This window comes from Geotrypetes seraphini, chromosome 12, assembly GCF_902459505.1.
Source record: "Geotrypetes seraphini chromosome 12, aGeoSer1.1, whole genome shotgun sequence".
NCBI classification, from domain to species: domain Eukaryota; kingdom Metazoa; phylum Chordata; class Amphibia; order Gymnophiona; family Dermophiidae; genus Geotrypetes; species Geotrypetes seraphini.
In genome coordinates, this window is record NC_047095.1 from 3,898,473 (window position 1) to 3,918,500 (window position 20,028).

At 40.4% G+C, this 20,028-nt stretch overlaps 1 protein-coding gene across 4 annotated transcripts in view; it reads right to left on the bottom strand.

Annotated features, from left to right (window-relative positions):
- Window positions 1-20,028, bottom strand: part of DENND1B (DENN domain containing 1B) — a 454,561-nt gene that overhangs the window by 207,285 nt on the left and 227,248 nt on the right. For 3 of the 4 annotated variants that reach the window (XM_033917140.1, XM_033917139.1, XM_033917141.1), the window contains one exon: window positions 15,668-15,768. The exons of the other annotated variant lie outside the window; for it this stretch is intronic. In XM_033917140.1, coding sequence (XP_033773031.1) covers window positions 15,668-15,768 — 101 coding nt within the window. The remainder of the gene's footprint in view (window positions 1-15,667; window positions 15,769-20,028) is intronic. 4 annotated transcript variants of the gene reach the window in all.

Below are 20,028 nucleotides of genomic sequence, written 5' to 3' on the forward strand. Positions count from 1 at the left end.
GCAAAATATGCATAGATTTAAAACTTTACCCACTAGCATTTGCATCTGCTGAGTCAGAAGTTAAGTGCCAGCTAATTATTTGTTTGGTCTTAGCTTTGGAAAAGTGTTTCAAGGTGCACCTGTGGTTACCAAGCTAATCTTAGCTTCTTTATTGCCTTCCCCTCGATATCCAGTTTTCTAAAATCCATCACTGGCAACAGTTACATGCCTAGGTGGCAAAACTGTCCACTTACCTGTATGTGACCCTGTTTATAATTTCAAAACTCTGAGTGATACTGTTTTGTGTTTGTTTGTAAAATGGCTGTTCCAGCTGTGTGTGATGCCCGGCAGCTACACAAGTAATTCTTGTGGCCTTCTACTTATTTTGCAGATACTCTGCAATAGGTAAGTATTTTTGTAAAATACTCTGCAAATTGTGACTGTCCATAACTGGACATCCCTTTTTCTTCCTACACAGCCTATGAAATTTCAGGCAAACAACATACAATTACTCTCCAATTAACTCCTACTTCTATTCAGTCAATAGCTAAGACATGGAAAATGAAAAAAGCACATGTCAATGTTTGGCCAGCCACAGCTTGCATACAAATAAAACAGACCTATCTGTTTAACTTTGTGTATTTTCAGAGCTGACAATGCAGATAGGACCACTGAAAATGAAGACAGCCTTTAATTTAGCTAGCTCCTTACGAACACAACCCTTTAAAAATTGATCAGGGTCTACCACTCCTCCATCCCTATTCACGTTTGTCTTCTGCGGTCCTGCTCCCAACTCTTCAGCCGTGAACACAGAACATAAATATTTGTTAAGCAATTCAGCCTTTTTCTTTATCTCTTCACCTTTGAGTCTCACAATGCTACTTTTGTACTTCTTCCTATCACCTATATTACCTGATAGTCTTTTCAATAAAATAAACAATTACAAAATAAAAAAAAGAACAGAACCAGTACATACAATATAGGACAGGTCTAAAAATCCATTTTTTCCCTCTGTTTTCCCTGCATAGAAGGTGCTTCTAAGTGAGGTGTGGTGGTTTTATTTGACCTTGCAAAAAACTATCAATAAGGTGATCTTCTCATCAAAAAATTCACTATTTAAAGTATTCTCAAACACCTGACAAAATTTTTTTACAAAGACACTGTGTTGTCATGAGCTACTGGCCATCACAAATCTTTATCAAAATGAGCCGCAGAAAGACAGGCAGGAATCTTAGTCCACACCAGACCATTCAAGCCAACCGGCTAGAGTCCAATAATCATAGGTTCTTCTTGTGACCGGGTAGAGTTACAGTAAAAAACTCAGAAATCTGAGAAAAAACTGAACTGCACCTGGGCACAGAGACAATATAGCACAGAGCTACAAAACAAAACAGTGCCTAACGTATGATGACATAAAGGCAAAAATACAAAAACAAAGACAAAAATACAAAAAAGTCAAGTACTTAGCTGGGAACAGTAGAGGCTTCCATTGGAGAGGCTTATCCACATGTCCTGCAATATCACTGTATTACCAATTCAAGACCTCAGTCCACTGCTGCACTTGATATAATACAATGGGTTCTCTTTCACACATTTTAGTGTAGCTCAAAAAGCTTCTACAGCTATTGAAGTCTCCAGGTACTGCTGCAGCACAAACGGGCCAGGACCCACAATCACTCCGGTCTCGTCCCAAACTCTCCACTTCACTTCTCCACTTTCACAGGTTGCACTCCGGTCCAATGGTAGAAAATATAGTAAACCCTTTCTCTACAAGAGCCTTGTTTCGCGCACCCGCACTGCTTCAGGAAAAAGGGCTCAATTCAAGCAACAGAAAAGATAATTTCTTCTGATACCACGGCAACAGATCACAAGTGGCAGGCAGATTTAAACCCACCAGCTGCATTTACATTACATTAGTGACTTCTATTCTGCCAGTACCTTGCATGTCTAGGCGGATTGCAAAAGAAGATAACTGGACATTTCCAGGAAAATTACAATTTAGGGTGCTGTTTACATGATTGAGTCTTTGAAGGGAAAATTACTAGAGTGGTAGAGACTTTGAAGGGAAATTTACAAGAGAGGGGATGGACAAGGGGATGTATTTTGATATCTAGATACATTTTTTGAATAGCAGGGTTTTGATTTCTTTTCGAAATGATTTGAAGTCGGTCGTTGTTGTCAGCATGTTGGAGATGGGGTGGTCAAGTTTCGCTGCTTGTGTCGCTAGTAGGTTGTCATACATCTTCTTGCGCTGAGTACCTTTGAATGGGGGGTAGGTAAATGGGGTCTGAGTTCTCCTTTGTCTAGTTATATTGTTCCAACTTAGGCGATTGTTTAGATATGTGGGGGCAGTGCCATTTATTACTTTGAATATTAATACACAGTACAATTTGCGCTTGTATAGGTAGCCAGTGTGAGTCTAGGTAAGCAGTGGTGATGTGGTCATATTTGCTTAGTGAATAGATCAATCTGAGGACTGTGTTTAGTACAGTCTGTAATTGTTTTATCATGTTTGCGGGGCATGGTAGGTAGAGGATGTTGCAATAGTCCACTAGACCTAGGACTAGGGATTGGACTATGAGCCTATATTGCTCTTTGTCGAAGAATTTTCTTATTTTTCGTAGATTGCATATGATTAAAAAGGCTTTCTGAGTAGTCTTGTTGATTTGGACCTGCATGGTGCAGCATCTATCTATCATCACTCCTAGGAGTTTAAGAGCGGACTGTATAGGGTATTTGATGGCATTTATTTCTAATTCTATAATGGATGGGGTTTTGGCCTTTTTATGCAGTAAAAATTTTGTTTTGTCAGACTTCAGCTTCAATTTGTGGTCTATCATCCATTTTTCCACTGCTTCTAGTGTTTTTTTCAGTTTTTCTATTGAAGTGGGAGCTGGTGAGTCGAAGGGGAGGAGAATGGTGATGTCGTCTGCATAGCTGAATGATGCTACATCTAGGTTATCTAGAGTGGACCCAAGGGAGGATATAAAGAGGTTGAAGAGCATTGGTGACAGTGGTGACCCTTGTGGTACTCCACAGGGGTTAGACCAGGGGTCTGATTTAAGATCGTTTGTTCTTGATTTGAGGAATCCTTGAAACCAGGTGTATACCATGCCTCAGATCCCTATGGCTTCTAGTATCTGTAGTAGTATGGTGTGGTCAAATGCAGCAGAGAGATCAAGTTGAATTATCAACATCCTTCTGCCTTTGCTAAGGTGCTGTCGGGCTGTGTTTAGGAGAGTTACTAGTAGTGTCTCTGTGCTATGGTTGGTTCTGAACCCTGATTGTGATGGATGAAGTAGGTTGTGGTCTTCCAGGTAGTTTGTGAGGTATTGTGCAATTAGTCCTATTAGTTTAACATATATTGGTATTGAAGCGATGGGTCTGTAGTTGGAAGGGATATCTATTGGGCCTTTACGGTCTTTCAAAATTGGGGTGATTATGATCTCACCTAGGTCCTGTGGGAATTGACCTTCCGTGAACGTAGTTTGTACCCATTGCATGAGGCGAGCTCTAAATTTGGGGGAGGAAATTGTTATCAGATAAGTGGGACAGTTTTCAGGTCGCATGATGCTTGGTTGTATTTTTTATAAAGTCGATTCATATCAGGCCATTGTACTGCATTTGACCTGCATACTGCACATGAACTTTTCCATCCCATATCTTCTTTAAGGTTTTTGGTTAAAGTTCTTGAGAAAGTGGTATTACTTCAACTGCAAGATTTTTGGGATAAGAATGCGATATTGGATGATTTTCAGTTTGGTTTCAGACCAAAACACTTGATTGAGCTTCTTGTTATTTCCATGCTTGATACCATGCAGAGCGGGTTAGATCATGATACCTTGCATTTTATGGTGCTCCTTGATGTTTCTGCTGCTTTTGATACCATTATATCTTGCTTATGAGATTACGAGCGCTGGGCATTTCAGGTATGGTGTTGGTATGGTTTGAGTCTTTTGGGGGGAACCGTTCATTTTGTGTTGAGGCTAATGAGATGCAATCAGAATGGGTTACTTTGTCTTGTGGGGTCCCTCAAGGGTCAGCTCTGTTTGCAGTTTTGTTTAATCTTTATATGCTCCCGCTGTGTGAAGTTTTACGCTCTTTGGGAGTGATGTTCCATCATTATGCTGACGATACACAATTTCTTTTTTTTTTTAAATTCTTTATTCATTTTCACTTCAATTAACAAGTATACAATATGATATCTTATACCATACAAAATCATTTGTACATTCTTAACCATAAATCTTAAATACTTTAAATTACCCCCCATCCCATCCTCCCAGCCCTCCCTATATCAATAAAATTCATTCATATATGTATTATATCCCTTCTTATTATAAAATTTCAAGTATCTAAAGGTGTCTAATCATTTGAATATTCAATCAATGGCCCCCATATCTTTCTAAACCTATCATAATTCCCATTTTGTAAAGCAAGAACTCTTTCCATCTTATACATATAACATACTGAACTCCACCAAAAGGTATAATTGAGTCTTGTATAGTCTTTCCAATTCCTAGTGATGTGTTGAATGGCAACTCCTGTCAATATTAATAGTAATTTATTGTTAGACATTGAAATTTGACTTTTAAACCTCATTGAAGTACCAAATAAAATTGTATCATAAGGATGCAGGGACTTTAGATCATTTAATTTATTTCTGTCCTTGTATTAATGCCTTTTGGAAATCAATTTGGCCCCAAATTAATTTGCTATTAGATGATACACAATTTCTTATCCCGGTGAAAAACTCATTTGATGAAGATTTGTCTTTTATACATGACTGTTTTGGTACTATTCAGAATTGAATGTCTCAAAACCATTTAAAATTAAATATCACGAAGACTGAGGTGCTTTATATTGATCATGGTAAGAAATTAGCATCTTATCCAGCTGAAATTTCGCTTGCGGGTGAGGTTGTACCAGTATGTGGGCAGTGTAGGTACCTGGGAATTGTGTTTGATTCCACATTGTCCTTTAAGGCCCAGATCAAGAATGTAATTTCTGGTGTGTTTTTCAAGCTGCGCTTGGTACGGAGGTTGCGTGATTAGCTCTCTGGAGATAATTTTCACATGGTTGTCACGTTGTTGATAACCCCTCTACTTGATTATTGTAACTCCATTTATCTGGGGTTGCCCAAATGTGTTTTGCAGTTGTTGTAGCTAGCACAAAATGCTGCAGCACGTCTTATTGCTCATGCCTCCAAATATGATCATATCTCACCAATACTTCATGAGCTTCATTGGTTGCCAATTGAAATGCGGATTGAGTTTAAAATTCTCTGCTTGATCTTCAAAGTGCTTCAGTTTAACTGTCCATCGAGTATTCGCTCTTTGTTACAGTGGTATCATCCTTCATGTGCGTTACAGTCCTCTGACATAACTTGTTTGGAAGTTCTGTCATTGGCGGTGGTGCTACTTTTGAGCAATCATAAGTCAATGCTTTCAGTCCAGGGCCCAATGATTTGAAATGCCCTTCCTTTATCTCTGCTTCAAACCACTATGCTTTTGCCTTTTAGAAAAAGGTTGAAAACTTTGCTGTATGAATGTTTCTTTGGTTTTAGCTCCAAAAATACTTATTTTTGTTTTATATTGTGCACGTAATGCTGTTTTGTGTTTGTTTTTAGCTTATTTTGTTCCTCACCTAGATTTGTAGATAGGCAGGTTATAAATAATTTTAAATAAATAAATATGCTAGCATTTTCTTCTATGTAGTTAATGGAGTTTTCTTCTAATCCTAATTATTTGAATTTAAACTATTTTTATATTTGCTTTGAAAAGCACTATAGCGTACGGTGTTGGCATGGTTTGAGTCTTTTTGGGGGAACCGTTCATTTTGTGTTGAGGCTAATGAGATGCAATCAGAGTGGGTTACTTTGTCTTGTGGGGTCCCTCAAGGGTCAACTCTGTTGGCAGTTTTACGCTCTTTGGGAGTGATGTTCCATCATTATGCTGACGATATACAATTTCTTATCCCAGTGAAAAACTCATTTGACGAAGCTTTGTCTTTTTTATATGACTGTTTTTGTACTATTCAGAATTGGATGTCTCAAAACCATTTAAAATTAAATGTCGTGAAAACTGAGGTGCTTTATATCGGTCGTGGTAAGAAATTAGCATTTTATCAAGCTGAAATTTCTCTTGTGGGTGAGGTTGTACCGGTATGTGGGCAGTGTAGGTACCTGGGAGTTGTGTTTGATTCCACATTGTCCTTTAAGGCCCAGATCAAGAATGTAATTATCCTATGATACTGTGTTTTTTGGCATGTCAATGAGAGCAAAAAGTCAATTATCATCTAAGAACAACAGGCTTTTATTAGTAATGACAGGAATTGCCATACAACAAATTACGAGCAATTGGAAGAATTGGACGAGGCTTAATTATAGTTTTTGGTGGAATTTGTTGTGTCATGTGTATAAAATGGAAAGAATATTAGCCATTCAGAAAGGAAATTTTAAGAAATTTCAGGAGATTTGGGAGCCATTAGCAAAATACTGTAATGTTTAATTAATATTTTTCCCTATGTTGTGCACATCCGGGAGGGGGGAGGATGGGGGTCTGTTAGATTTATATATTTAGATATATTGGGGTTCATTATAGAAATTTCATGTGATTACATTATGATTGTTCAGGAGGGAGGGGGGTCTAATTCTGTAATGGATATTAATGGAATATTAAGTGTGTTATTGATGTATAAAATGTGGTATTTATTATTACACTTACTGTAAGTTTTGAAAATAATAAAGATTTTGAAAAAAAAAAAGAATGTAATTTCTGGTGTGTTTTTCAAGCTGCGCTTGGTATGAAGGTTGCGTGATTAGCTCTCTGGAGATAATTTTCTTACGGTTGTCACTCCATTTATCTGGGGTTGCCCAAATGTGTTTTGCAGTTGTTGCAGCTCGAGGCTTCAGCTCATTCTCATTTGAAGCTAAGTTCCACATTTACAGTATTTATAGCATATTTATGATATTTATTATTTTAATATGATAAAAGGATTACTTTGGGTTGGAGGTGGTGATCGACCAGTGATTATAAAGATACCCACCGAGTAGACCAGCTTTTGCTGCTCTATAAAGAGTTGGGTTAAGAGTTTCTGAGGTCTCACCACTTATTACATTGGGAAATGTCGAGAAGGTTCAGTTTTACCTCCTTCTTTTGTAATAATAAATAATAGGTTGTGATTTTTGATTATTAACATTTCTACCCTACATTTTTGTAGTTTGTCATTTCCTGGAAATTCAGTGCCAGAGCCTGGGTAAAAAGGCATCATTGAGCCTGATTGATTAGTCCTTGCCTGGTGGTTCTGCCCTGAATCCTTTATCATGTGGAAAGGCTGTATTGTAAAGGTGATGCAGAAACTAATGGCTCGATGTGAAACCTGCAGTCTGGAAATTTACTCTAGGACTCATCCCTCTGGCATTCTAACCCAGTTTATCGTCTGGGATGGTTCCTGATGTCTGGAAATAGGGTGTCTTATGTCCCATCTTATATAAGAATGACAAATAGATTAGAATGATTCAGAGATGCTATATTTTTAACACTTCTTCCCTTAGAGAGGCCCCAAAGAGGTTTACATGTAAAGAATTACAGAATTTAAGTTAAAAAAACAGAAGGATTTGGTGAATGCAGTTAATATAGTTGGTTTTTAAAAAGTTCTATGGGTCTTTACATGGAAAGCTCCAAAAGGAGAGAGAACCATACTTATCTCAGCCAATGTGAATTGGAGAAAATGTTTATACCTATTTCTAATCCTACACTGCATTTGTGACCTTGGGCAAGTCACTTAATCCCCATTGCCTCAGATACATTAGATAGAGTGGGAGCCCAGTAGACAGTTAAGGAAATATGCTTGAGTACCTAAATAATTTGTAATCCGCATAAAATTGTAGGATATGCAGAATATAAATTATTTAAAAATAAATAATTGTTATAGGGCTCTTCAAAGCAAATAAAAAATAGTTTAAATTCAAATAATTAGGAATAGAAGAGAACTCCATAAACTACACAGAATAAAATGCTAGCATACTGCTAGAGAACACTGAAGAGTATGCAGGTAAAAAACAACCACCACACCTCACTTAGAAGCACCTTCTACGCAGGAAAAATGGAGTTTTAGACCTGCTATATACTGTATGTACGAGTTCTGTTGTTTTTTTTTTGTAATTGTTTATTTTATTGAAAAGACCATCGCATAATATAAATGTAAAGACGTAATGGTTCTTTCAAAGCCTAACCAACAAATACATAACGTACAGACAAGGGTTGGCTCAGTTGACCCGTTTAGTAACTTTGAGTTTACGCCCAGCAGTGTCTACGGTGAGCTGTCAAAGCTCAAGGTTAACAAAGCAATGGGGCCGGACAACCTGCACCCCAGGGTGCTTAGGGAGCTGAGTGATGTCTTGGCGGAGCCACTGTCCGCGCTCTTCAACCTCTCCCTTAGTACAGGCAGCGTCCCGTTGGACTGGAGGACGGCTAATGTCATTCCACTCCACAAGAAAGGCTCAAAGATGGAGACAGCAAACTACAGACCAGTGAGTCTAACATCGATAGTGAGCAAACTAATGGAAACTCTAATCAAACACCAATTAGATAAGATCCTGGATGAGGAGAATCTACGGGATCCCCGACAACATGGATTTACTAAGGGGAGATCCTGCCAATCCAACCTGATCAGCTTCTTTGACTGGGTAACGGGGAAGCTGGATATTGGGGAGTCCCTGGACATCGTGTACCTGGACTTTAGCAAAGCATTCGATAGCGTACCACACCGCAGGTTACTGAGCAAGATGAGTTCTATAGGATTAGGTAACACATTGACGAAATGGGTTGGGAGCTGGCTTGGAGGTAGGCTCCAAAGGGTGGTGGTGAACGGCACCCCCTCCGAAATGACGGAGGTGATTAGTGGAGTACCACAGGGCTCAGTCTTGGGCCCAATCCTATTCAACATCTTTATAAGTGACTTGGCAGAAGGGCTTCAAGGTAAAATAACATTATTCGCCGATGACGCCAAACTGAGTAATGTAGTGGGCAAATGCACAACAGATGAAGATTCAGTGCCCGACAACATGATGCACGACCTACTCCTACTGGAGCGATGGTCTAGGACATGGCAACTCAACTTCAATGCCAAAAAATGCAAAGTTATGCACCTGGGCAGCCAGAATCCATGCAAGTCTTATACCCTTAATGGCGAGATCCTAGCAAAAACGGTAGCAGAACGAGACTTGGGGGTAATCGTCAGTGAGGACATGAAGTCTGCCAATCAAGTGGAGCAGGCTTCGTCCAAGGCAAGACAAATCATGGGCTGCATACGAAGGGGTTTCGTCAGTCGTAAGGCGGAAGTCATTATGCCATTGTATAGATCCATGGTGAGGCCCCACCTGGAATACTGTGTGCAATTCTGGAGGCCGCATTATCGCAAGGATGTGCTGAGACTGGAGTCGGTGCAAAGAATGGCCACCCGGATGGTCTCGGGACTCAAGGATCTACCATACGAAAAACGGCTTGACAAATTACAGCTCGAGGAGCGCAGAGAGAGGGGGGACATGATCGAGACGTTCAAGTATCTTACGGGCCGCATCGAGGCGGAGGAAGATATCTTCTTTTTCAAGGGTCCCACGACAACAAGAGGGCATCCGTTGAAAATCAGGAGCGGGAAACTACGAGGTGACACCAGGAAATTCTTTTTCACTGAAAGAGTGGTTGATCGCTGGAATAGTCTTCCACTACAGGTGATTGAGGCCAGCAGCGTGCCTGATTTTAAGGCCAAATGGGATCGGCACATGGGATCTATTCACAGGGCAAAGGTAGGGGAGGGACATTAAGGTGGGCAGACTAGATGGGCCGTGGGCCCTTATCTGCCGTCTATTTCTATGTTTCTATGTTTCTATATTACCTGAAAATGTTCACAAGAAAAACAACCCCCTCATTCCTCCCCCCAAAAAAAACAACAACAGTAAACTCTCAGTTATCTGGCACCCATGGGGTTTAGTGGATGCCGAATAACTGTAGTTTCTAGTTGTTTGAGAGTTACTGTAAAAATAGCTTTGTCTCTCTTCCCACCTCACTCTATCATCCTCCCACTCCCACTTGTAGGTCTAGCATCTGTTCTTCCCTTCTTTCTGAGTCACTTTCTCTTCCCCCCACTTATGGGGCCGTGCTGGACTCTCCCCCCATAGGCCCACACACATTTCTAGTCCACCTCCTTTCCCTCCCCAGTCTGGCCTCCTGGACCCCCTCACTTACCAAAGCAGCAGAGGCATCCAGTCAGCAGAGGCAGCACTGAAAACAGGCTGCTCACGGCCAGCCCCGGCAGAGCCTTTCCTCTACCACATCAGAGGAAAGGAAGTGTTGCAGCTGAGGAAAGGCCCTGCCGGGGCTGGCCGCAAGCAGCTTGTTTTCAGCACTGCCTCTGCTAACTGGCTGCTGCTTTGGTAAGTGAGGGAGGGAGGAAGGGACAGAGGGAGGGTTAATGGCTCAGGACAACTGCCACAGCTTTGGGGCCGGAGTAAGGGAAGGAGGGGTTTTGTGGCTCAGGACCACTATCGCTGCTGCTGCTTCAGGGCTGGAGAGAGGGAAGGGAGATTTCATGGCTCTGGACCGCTGCCGCTGCTTCGGGACTGGAGGGACAGAGGGAGAGAGGAGGGCTTGCAGCTCAGGAACGCTGCCACTGCTTTGAGGCTGCAGGGAGGGAGTTCACAGCTCAGGACCACTGCTGCTGCTTACTTTGGGGTTGGAGAGAGGGGGGTTCATGGCTCAGGACCACTGCTGCTGCTTCAGGGCTGGAGGGAGGGAAGGGGACTTCATGGTTCAGGACTGCTGCTGCTTTGGGGATGATTTTTTTTGCCAGCAAATTTTTTTGCTGGTTGGGCGAGTATACAGGGTGCTTGAATACCGGTTAATTGGGATTCTACTGTACCATCAAGTCATTTTCCAATCACCAATTATATGGAACACATACAATATCAAAATCACATCTCTGGAATCCAATGTTCCATGTGAAAATAAAAAGACAAAAATCTCTACATCAACCCCATATTAAGTTCATGTTCCAGATACCTGCTCCAAATAAGAAGAAACTGTTGCCAGTTATGAGCCACTAAGATAGTGATTCTATATCTGTCATATTCCCATCAACGTTGTTCATACCACCTCTAATGTAGGGAGCGTCTTATGTCACCAATTTTGAACAACTACCAGTTTTGCCACCTACACTAGCACCTAACAATGCTATATTCATGTTTATAGGTATATTATGACTCACCAATTTTTCCCACATATTCAAATACCTGTGACAAAAACTCCCTTAAAAAGAAACTCCACTACATATGTATAAAAGAACCAATGTCTCCACAATCCCTCCAACAATGAACATCACCAGCGTTTGACTTTGAACCCATCAAAATTGGTGTCATATACCAACAGATCACTGAGAAAAAATAATCATTTGAACAATGTACTAAGATATCATCAAATAATGTGAGTTGTGGACTTCAAACACCAAAGCACCGATTTCAATTACAGTCAAACCTCGGTTTAAGAGTAACGCGGTTTGCGAGTGTTTTGCAAGACAAGCAAAACACTCGAGCAAACTGTGACTCGCAAGATGAGTGTTGACTCGATACACAAGTCCTCCAAACCACCATTACAAGGGCTACCTGAACAGCTTCTCTGAAAGATGCATGCGCCGAATTTCCCCAACATGGTCAACTCGTAACCAAGGAAACCCCGAAATATAATGATCAGCAAAAGAAAACTTTCCCATCATCCTCCCTTCAAAACCCACCACCAAATTCTCGTGTCCTTCTTTTCGGAAGCCTACAATTGGTGGAGTGAGAGTCGGCGTCTGTCCCCGGATGTTGGCTCTTCGGGTGCCTGTGCAGTCGAGGCGTACCGGACGGCGGCGCAGATTGAAAGTGGCACTCCAAGTTAAGCGGGAGGGTGATACACGTACAGGGGGAGTGAGCTGCGCCGGTGGGTGACAAGGAGGCTCGCAAGACAATCCTGTGCGTGTCATAGGAGAAGGAGGTTGGGCCCATGAGCCACTTTCTCTCCTGCTGCTTCGACGTCCATGTCGGCTGCCTTTACGGTCCTACACTTGGCTTCCTGCTGTTATTGCCGTCTTGTGGGCCCCGGGAGTGGGCCTGGCAGGGTGCTCCAACCCGCGAGGATGTGCGGGCTTGCCGGTGAAAGATGAGGACACAGAGACAGCGTGGGCTGCTAGTGATTTTTCATCATCAAGGTGGGTTGTGAAACGAATCATTTGAGTTTCCATTATCCCCCATGAGGAAAGTTGCTTTGATATACGAGTAGTTTGGATTACGAGCATGCTTCTGGAACGAATTATGCTCATAAACCAAGGTACCACTGTATATGCCTTTACTGGGGGAGTATATTTTCTCATCGGTTCACACAAAACTCACAAAATGAAACTGCTCATGCTTAAACTTTAGTCTACAGTTAAGTAGTTTTTCTGAATAAGAGGATTTTTTTAATATCATTTGACATTACATGAGAAGTTTCATTTTGTGAGTTCTGTTTGAATTGATGAGAACATACACTACTACTCCAAGTAAATGGTTCATAGTCTTCGTCATAAGGCGTATGGTGACTGACTTAAAGATGTACACTTTGGAGGAAAGGAGGGAGAGATATAATAGAAATGTTTAAATACCTTCATGCCATAAAACCAAGAGGGTCGTATACGTAATTGTATGCCCCTGTAACTTAGTATACGTGGGACGAACCAAAAGAGCCATTAACACACGGTTAAACGAGCATAAATCTCGTATTAACACTGGTACGATGCAAGCTCCCATAGTCCAACATTGGCTGGAAAAAGGACATGGTATTGAACACATTAAATGGAGGATCATAGATCATATACCTGAGACAGACTTAGAAGGAGATTGGGAGGGTAGGCTGAATCATATTGAACAACGATGGATTTATCGCCTTAACACAGTGGCACCAAGAGGTCTTAATAATGAGTTGGAATGGGCTTCCCTATTATGAAGAGTGCCCCAGGGGGTTGTTCTGTTTATCATCCACTATTCTATACAACATATACATAATTGATTAGACTGACCTGAGTATGACGTCAACCCTCAACGTCTTTACGGTTGAGACGCTGACGTCTAGCTCACGTATAAATCAGCTGACACTGAATTAGTCCGCCATTACGCTAGCGACGTGATGGTGGCAGTAAAATGATTACTAACAAACAACGAACGGTAAGAGTTTAGACTTATATTTAATTGATTATAGGCTTTATGGTTTATATGACACTTAGGCTTGTCTTTCTTTATCCATTTAGGGTGAGGGAGTCTTGATAAAGCCCTGAGTTGGATGGGCGAAACATGTTGGCGGATATTTCTACCCCCCCGACTAACGTTTAACCTAAAGCTAAGTACTTTTAGTATTTATATTTAAAATTACCTTAAAAAAAAGTTTAAGTAAGAAACATGGGCCCAATGACGAACGGGAGCATAAAGCCCCACACATTGAAATGAGTTGAGTGTGTGGTGGCCCTCTGAGGACCCTAAAATACAATTATAAAAGCATTTCTGAAAGAAGTACTGTTAGCAGTAGGATTATATCCTATTGTGTCTGAGAGTATAAATATGAATGAGGCAAATCTCTTTCATTTGAAAGGAAGCTCCAGAATGAGAGGGCATAGGATGAAGTTAAGAGATGCTAGGCTTAAGAGTAATCTAAGCAAATACTTTTTTTTTTTATAGAAATAATATCCCAGTAGAGGTGGTGTGGGACAGAAACATGGGATCTCTTAGGGAGAGGAAGAAATAGTGTATGTTATGGATCGGCAGACCAATTGGGCCATTATCTACCATCATGTTTCTACATTTCTAGCAAAGCTCTGATGAACCCTAACGGACTTATTAAACTACCTACAAATCTCATGACAAGCTCTAGTAACTCTAGCACTCAGATGATTGTGTTTGCTTATCCTTTTGTCTATTCCTGCTATATGCTCTTTACCAGCCAAATATCCTCACTCTAGGCGCTTTGCAGACACTAATGACCTTGGTGCCTCAGTGCTCTCAATGCAATGCTCCAATATGGTCGTCACCAAAGTCAAGTATAAATCTTATCTCTTCTTTGGGCAGCACTTTGATGATGGCTGACCCTGACATCAAAGGTAAATGATGTACCCTTGATGCCAATGCATCTTCAGCATCTAACAAAGCTCTGGAACTTATGGAGACTGAAGCCACATGCACTTCCCAAATCTGCTGGGAACTTTTTTCTTGAACCTACGGTACAAAAAAAAAATAGCCATTGCAAAATCATATGACTCAATTTTTACCAAGGAGGCTTATAGTGGGCTGAGTGCAAAAAATAAAAGAAACTTGAAAAATGGTTGAAAAACCTAAGACACTAATGGAAAAAGTACCACATGTAAGTGACAAGCCTACCGACAACTACCAAAACAAAACTCTTTTAAAAGCAATAATTGTGTCCTGGGGAAATTCTAGTGGCACACATCTAACCAGCTCTAAGAAAATACAATGACTTAAGTAGTCCGGTGCGACAATGGAAGGTGGGATGTGGTACACATGCCAGGTGAAGAAACTCAAAAGTTTCTAATACTTACTAAGATGGAAAAACTTTCCCATAAGGGCTGCATTTGTGTTGTGAGGGCTTGCTACATCATGCTTGCCTTCAGAGAAAAGCCCAATCCAGTTTTGGGGGGAGGGGTATGCTGGGGGGCAGGTAGCAATCTTGGTTTGCTCGGGGGGGCCAGAGAGAGATAGGCAGGGGGCCAGGGAGAGAGACAGAAAAACAGATAGAAAGAAAGACAGATAGACAGCGGCTAAGGAGACAGAGAGACAGACAGACACATCTATTCTAGCCCCTGTTAATGTAACAGGCTTAAAGACTAGTTACTAATAATAGTTCTAAAATTTTGTTCCTGAGGTCTTTCAGAACTTGAGGGTGCAAACAAGTTCAAATTTCCCATTTATTTGAACTTGATACAACTCTGAATGGTGTACTATCTAGAATCTGTGATATAGTTTGTCATTTTGCCTATTACATCTTCCACTTCTCCATGATGTTTTTCAGTCCCTTCAAAACATCACCATTAAATACCATGTCCAGAATAGGCCTTAGTAAAATCCAAAGCTATCCCTGACAGCCCCCCTTTTACTTCCTTAATCACCTAAGGACTGATTTCCTCACAGGCTTCTTGTTTTAAATGCTCTCCCAAAATGTTCTGAGGGACAGAGTCTGTGCCAGGTTGTACAGAGATGAGATACCCGTTCATATTGTGATATTCAGCTGTTGTTTTTTTTAGTCTAAGCCTCAAACCTAAATCAAAGTTATTCAGATTTCTTTCCTTAATTCCTTCTCAGTAAAAAAAAAAAAAAATCAAAAAACTGGACAAAATATTCTAAGAAACTGAAAAAATGCAAAAGGACTCCCAGTTCCAAAAATAAACATCCACAAGATTCACCACAACCTATACATTCAACTGCAGTTTCAGAAAATAGCACTGAAATTACAGTTTATGTTAAGTATCATAACTGAGTTTATTTATAACAACCAGCATTACAATCATTTTTAGCAACACTTTTTAGATTTTTTTTTTATTATTTCTGAGTCTACATAAAATTGAGCTACTCCAAATGAGACAGAATTTAATTATGAAATATTAGCAAACTCACCAGCAGTAGTCCAACAAATGCGGGGGAAGCACAGGGATGTATATGTGTTGCCAGTACATTGGATATAATAATGAAACTGATCCATGAACACACGCAGTTAACTGTAAGAATACAAATATTTTCCTTTTTAAAACTTATGCAAAACAAGAAAAAAAAAATCAGCTTTTAAATACCAAAATTCCTGTTATTTCAATTTAACTCAACAGCACTGTTATTGGACCAGGATGTAAAATGAACAATTTATTTATTACAGCATGAAAACATAATTAACAAACTTAAGGACTAAAATAAACCCTGAAAAGATGAATTAGGTTTGAAAACACACTGTGATGCAGAAGCTAAGGATCCAAGTATTTTGGAGAAAAACAGTAAGTAGCATTCTAAAAATGATAGTGAAGCTCTCTGGCTAATTTTTCGGGGAAAAGTAAAAAAGCATGCCACTTACCCAAAAATACAATGATAAAGAGAGCAACTCATCAGAAATTAGAGAAAATTACTGGTTTTGAGGCACAGTTTGCTCATCTCTCAGATTAATATAATGCGATTAAATATTTTTTGGGGGGGAGGGAAAAGGATCTGAAAGCTCCTGAGGGATATCATTAAGGCAAATTGCCAAAGAATGAAACATGAGCCAGCTAGGAGCGACTGGAAATTGCGCTGGTACCAGGGGACATAGATGTTCAACATATGAAGCGCCAGTAATGTGTGAACTGCAAGTTGCAGTATCAAGAGACACTGCTCACTGACACAGTGTGTCACTATTGACCAGCCAACTGCCCAAGCTTGACAGCTCCACCAAAAAAGCCAAACACAATATAATATTGCATTAAAACGGTTCAAAGACTACTAGTTTTGTTTTCTATTTTCAAGTCAGATTCAAAGCTGTAATCACAGTACTTTGGTGTCCTACGTATTCACTGCTGTAATTATTGTTTTGCAGCTGCGAGCAGACCATTAAATGATGTTTTTATGGCTGAAGTGAAGAACTCATTGCATTCTTTTACGTCTTCAGTGGTCTTGACCTGAATTCTTCTAAGATTAATTACTCCTCCAAACCCAGTTACTGCCTAGTTCTTGTGATAAAAGATAATTCACTATTTTTACAGCAGTCCACACCACTAACATTCCAATGTCAAATGAATATTCTTTCAACATAGCTTAATGTTTGGTACTAGATCATAGGTATAAATATAAAGATAAAAAAATGTCTTTAAAAGCCTAAAAACTGCACAATGAAGGGTCAGAGAAACTAGCCTATTCTCTGTCAGTGAATGAAATAATCTTGCTGACCAGTGTGTTCAGAACAGTCAGCATAGCTTATTAATATGTTAATTTTCCACACATTTCACTAGGGAACTAGGCAGAAATAGACTCAGAAGAATCTTTAATAATCATACAGTGTATCTAGAGACTTCTCAGTTGTCTCCAGGTATTCTTTTAATTGAAAAGATGAAGAATAAAACAAGAGTAATAATAAATAACACCACAATGAGAAAGTTATATATGGGGCCAATATTAAGCCAACTGCCAGAGTTTAAAAAAAATACTGGCTCTTCAGCACTGGCAGTGGGATACAGGTTGCCTTATTCAGTTAGTGGCTGTAATCATTTAAAGTTAGAGCAGCCTAACAGTTCTAACTTTATTTATTTAACTCATCACCCACACACATACCACCCGACCCTCTCCAGATAATTCCAAGGCAGTCAGCAGATATGGAATATTCAACAGCACTATCCTTTAGTAGCTGCTAAACCAATACGTGCCTCTGAATATTGGCTATATACCATTCATTATGACTGCTATTTTATCTGTAGGGGAAAACTGGAATAGAATCTGTATAAAATAATGCTTTAGAAGTGTCTATTCAGAGAGCGGTTGAGCAGGTTTACCTTTAGCTGGATCCAAAACAGTAGAAACTCATTACACAAAATTAGCGCACACAGCTTTTTAGCATGCGCTAAACCCGCGCTACGCGGCTAGAACTAACGCTAGCTCAATGCTGGCGTTAGCGTCTAGCACGGCCGGCAATTTAGCGTGCGCTATTACGCACGTTAAACCGCAAACGCAGCTTCGTAAAAGGAGCCCTAAAAGAATTTCTGTAAGATTTGCTAAGAAGAATGGTTTGCTTTGGAATTTTTGGGAAAAAAAATCATTGCTAAAATTATGTTGATTACAGTATGCTAAAATGTGAGGCTGACCATTAGAAATTTCAGTCTTCCAATTATGCAATATTTTAGCAAGACAAATATGAAAAATGTTTGATTTTAAATTTTCTTAACATGTACTCAAGCAATACAATCATTCTTCACATTACACACATTTACAATTAAAGCATCCCATTTTTTGTGACAGGCACACTTTTACAGATTCTACTGCAAAAGTTAGAAAATTCTGCAGCAAACAGTCTGAACATCAATGGCATAGTTACAAAATTTGCATCTTTATGCAAAACAAATTATTTAAATTTATTTTGCACTAAAATAAAAAAATACACTGCCAATCTAGTCCATAGATGCATTTCCAGATTACTGGTTGAAGGATCTCAAGGTATAGATATGGGAGAAGAAGGGATTTCAGGGATGGAAGCGAACATTGATGGGGATCTCAGCAGTGGGGAGAGAGGTAAGAAAGAGCGAAGGGAGGTTGTGATATAGACAGAAACAGGGAGAGATGAGGACAGGAGTTAGGAAGAGAGAGAGAAAAAAGAAAAGTGGGGAAAAGTGGGGCAAGAAAGAGAGAGGTAAGGAGCATGCCAAAGTAGGGGGAAGAAAAGAACAGAAGAGGGCAATAAAGAGAAGAAATACTGGAATCAGAATAGAAGAGACTTTGTAATCACAATGAAATGGAGGTAATTCATCCCTTGCTTCTTCTGGCTCCCTTTGAATCCCCATCCCTATTCCTCATCTTCATCTCCCAATCCTGTATGCCTTCTCATATACATACAACATATTTCCTATCTCTTTTAGATCCACCCCCAACCCTTAATGCCAATCACCTCACACACACACGGAGTCCGGTACAGACAGTGTCAAAAGTGCATTGCCACTAAGTGTTAAGAAACTTCACAAGTGCCTTTCCGTCTGATATCAGCTCACAATACCTCAGTTCCTTATGCAAGCTAAGAAGCCAACCAGGGGAGGTGGGAGGGATGTGAGAATATGTGCCTGCTGTCCACAGATAACGCCTGTTATGATAAGTAACTGTGCTTTATCCTAGGACAAGCAGGCAGCATATTCTCACACGTGGGACTCCCTAGCTTACTGTAATAGGATGGAGGGAGAGTTGGCCAATAAGAAGACAATAAATTCTGTAATACTGCTTGATCAAAATGACCATCTCATCTGGAATAGGATTCTAGACAGTAGTGAGATGTAAATGTGTGAATTTAGGACCAAATAGCTGCTTTGCAAATATCTTCAATAGGAGTGAAATGCAAAAAAGGCTACTGATGCTGCCATAGCTCGGACCTTGTGTGCTGTAACATGTCCCTCGAGTTGCAGCCCAACCTGAGCATAGCAGAAGGAAATACAGGCCTCTCACCCTGTGGAAATAGTTCTCTTGGCTACAGGCAGGCCCAATTTGTTAGGGTCAAAACAGTTCCGGTGAAGTCCTGTGTGGCTTAGTCTTTTCTATGTAATAAGCCAAGGAACGCTTAGAGTCCAAAGTGTGTAGAGCTGTTTTTCTAGGAAGAGAATGAAGCTATGAGGAAAAAAACTGGAAGCACAAAGGAATGATTCAGGTGAAATTCTATGACTACTTTTGGGAGGGATTTAGAATGGGTCCTGAGAACTGTGGGTCGGAAATTAATGGTTGAAATTCACTCACTCGATGAGTGGAAGTGATAGAGAATTTGTTGATGTAGTACATCGCTTGTTGATTGTCTGTTTAAACAAGGAGGACTTTGTTGGAAAGATGCTCCTGAAAGGTTTTTAGAGCAATGCGAATTGCCCGCAGTTTTAACAGGTTGATGTGGAAAGTCTTTTCTTGAGCAGACCACCGACCTTGTGTCCTGAGACCGTCCAAATGGGCTCCCCAAGCATACATGGACACATCTGTGGTGAACACTCTCTGATGTGGGAGGATGTGAAACAACAAACTTCTGGAGAGATTTGTTGGATTTATCTATCACTGGAGAGATTGGCAAAGAGGCAATGTGACTGTAATCCATTGGTTTAATGGATCTGATCTGAGATAAAGTCTTGCGAAGGGGTGACATGAACTGTGGATGCTATGTGACCTATGAGTCGCATCACTTGTCTTGCTGAGATGGTTTGTAGAGTGGAGACATGACTGCAAAGATGAAGTAAGGTGTCTTCTCTTTGTTGATGTAGGAAAGCCCGTAAAAGAGTAGTGTTATGTAG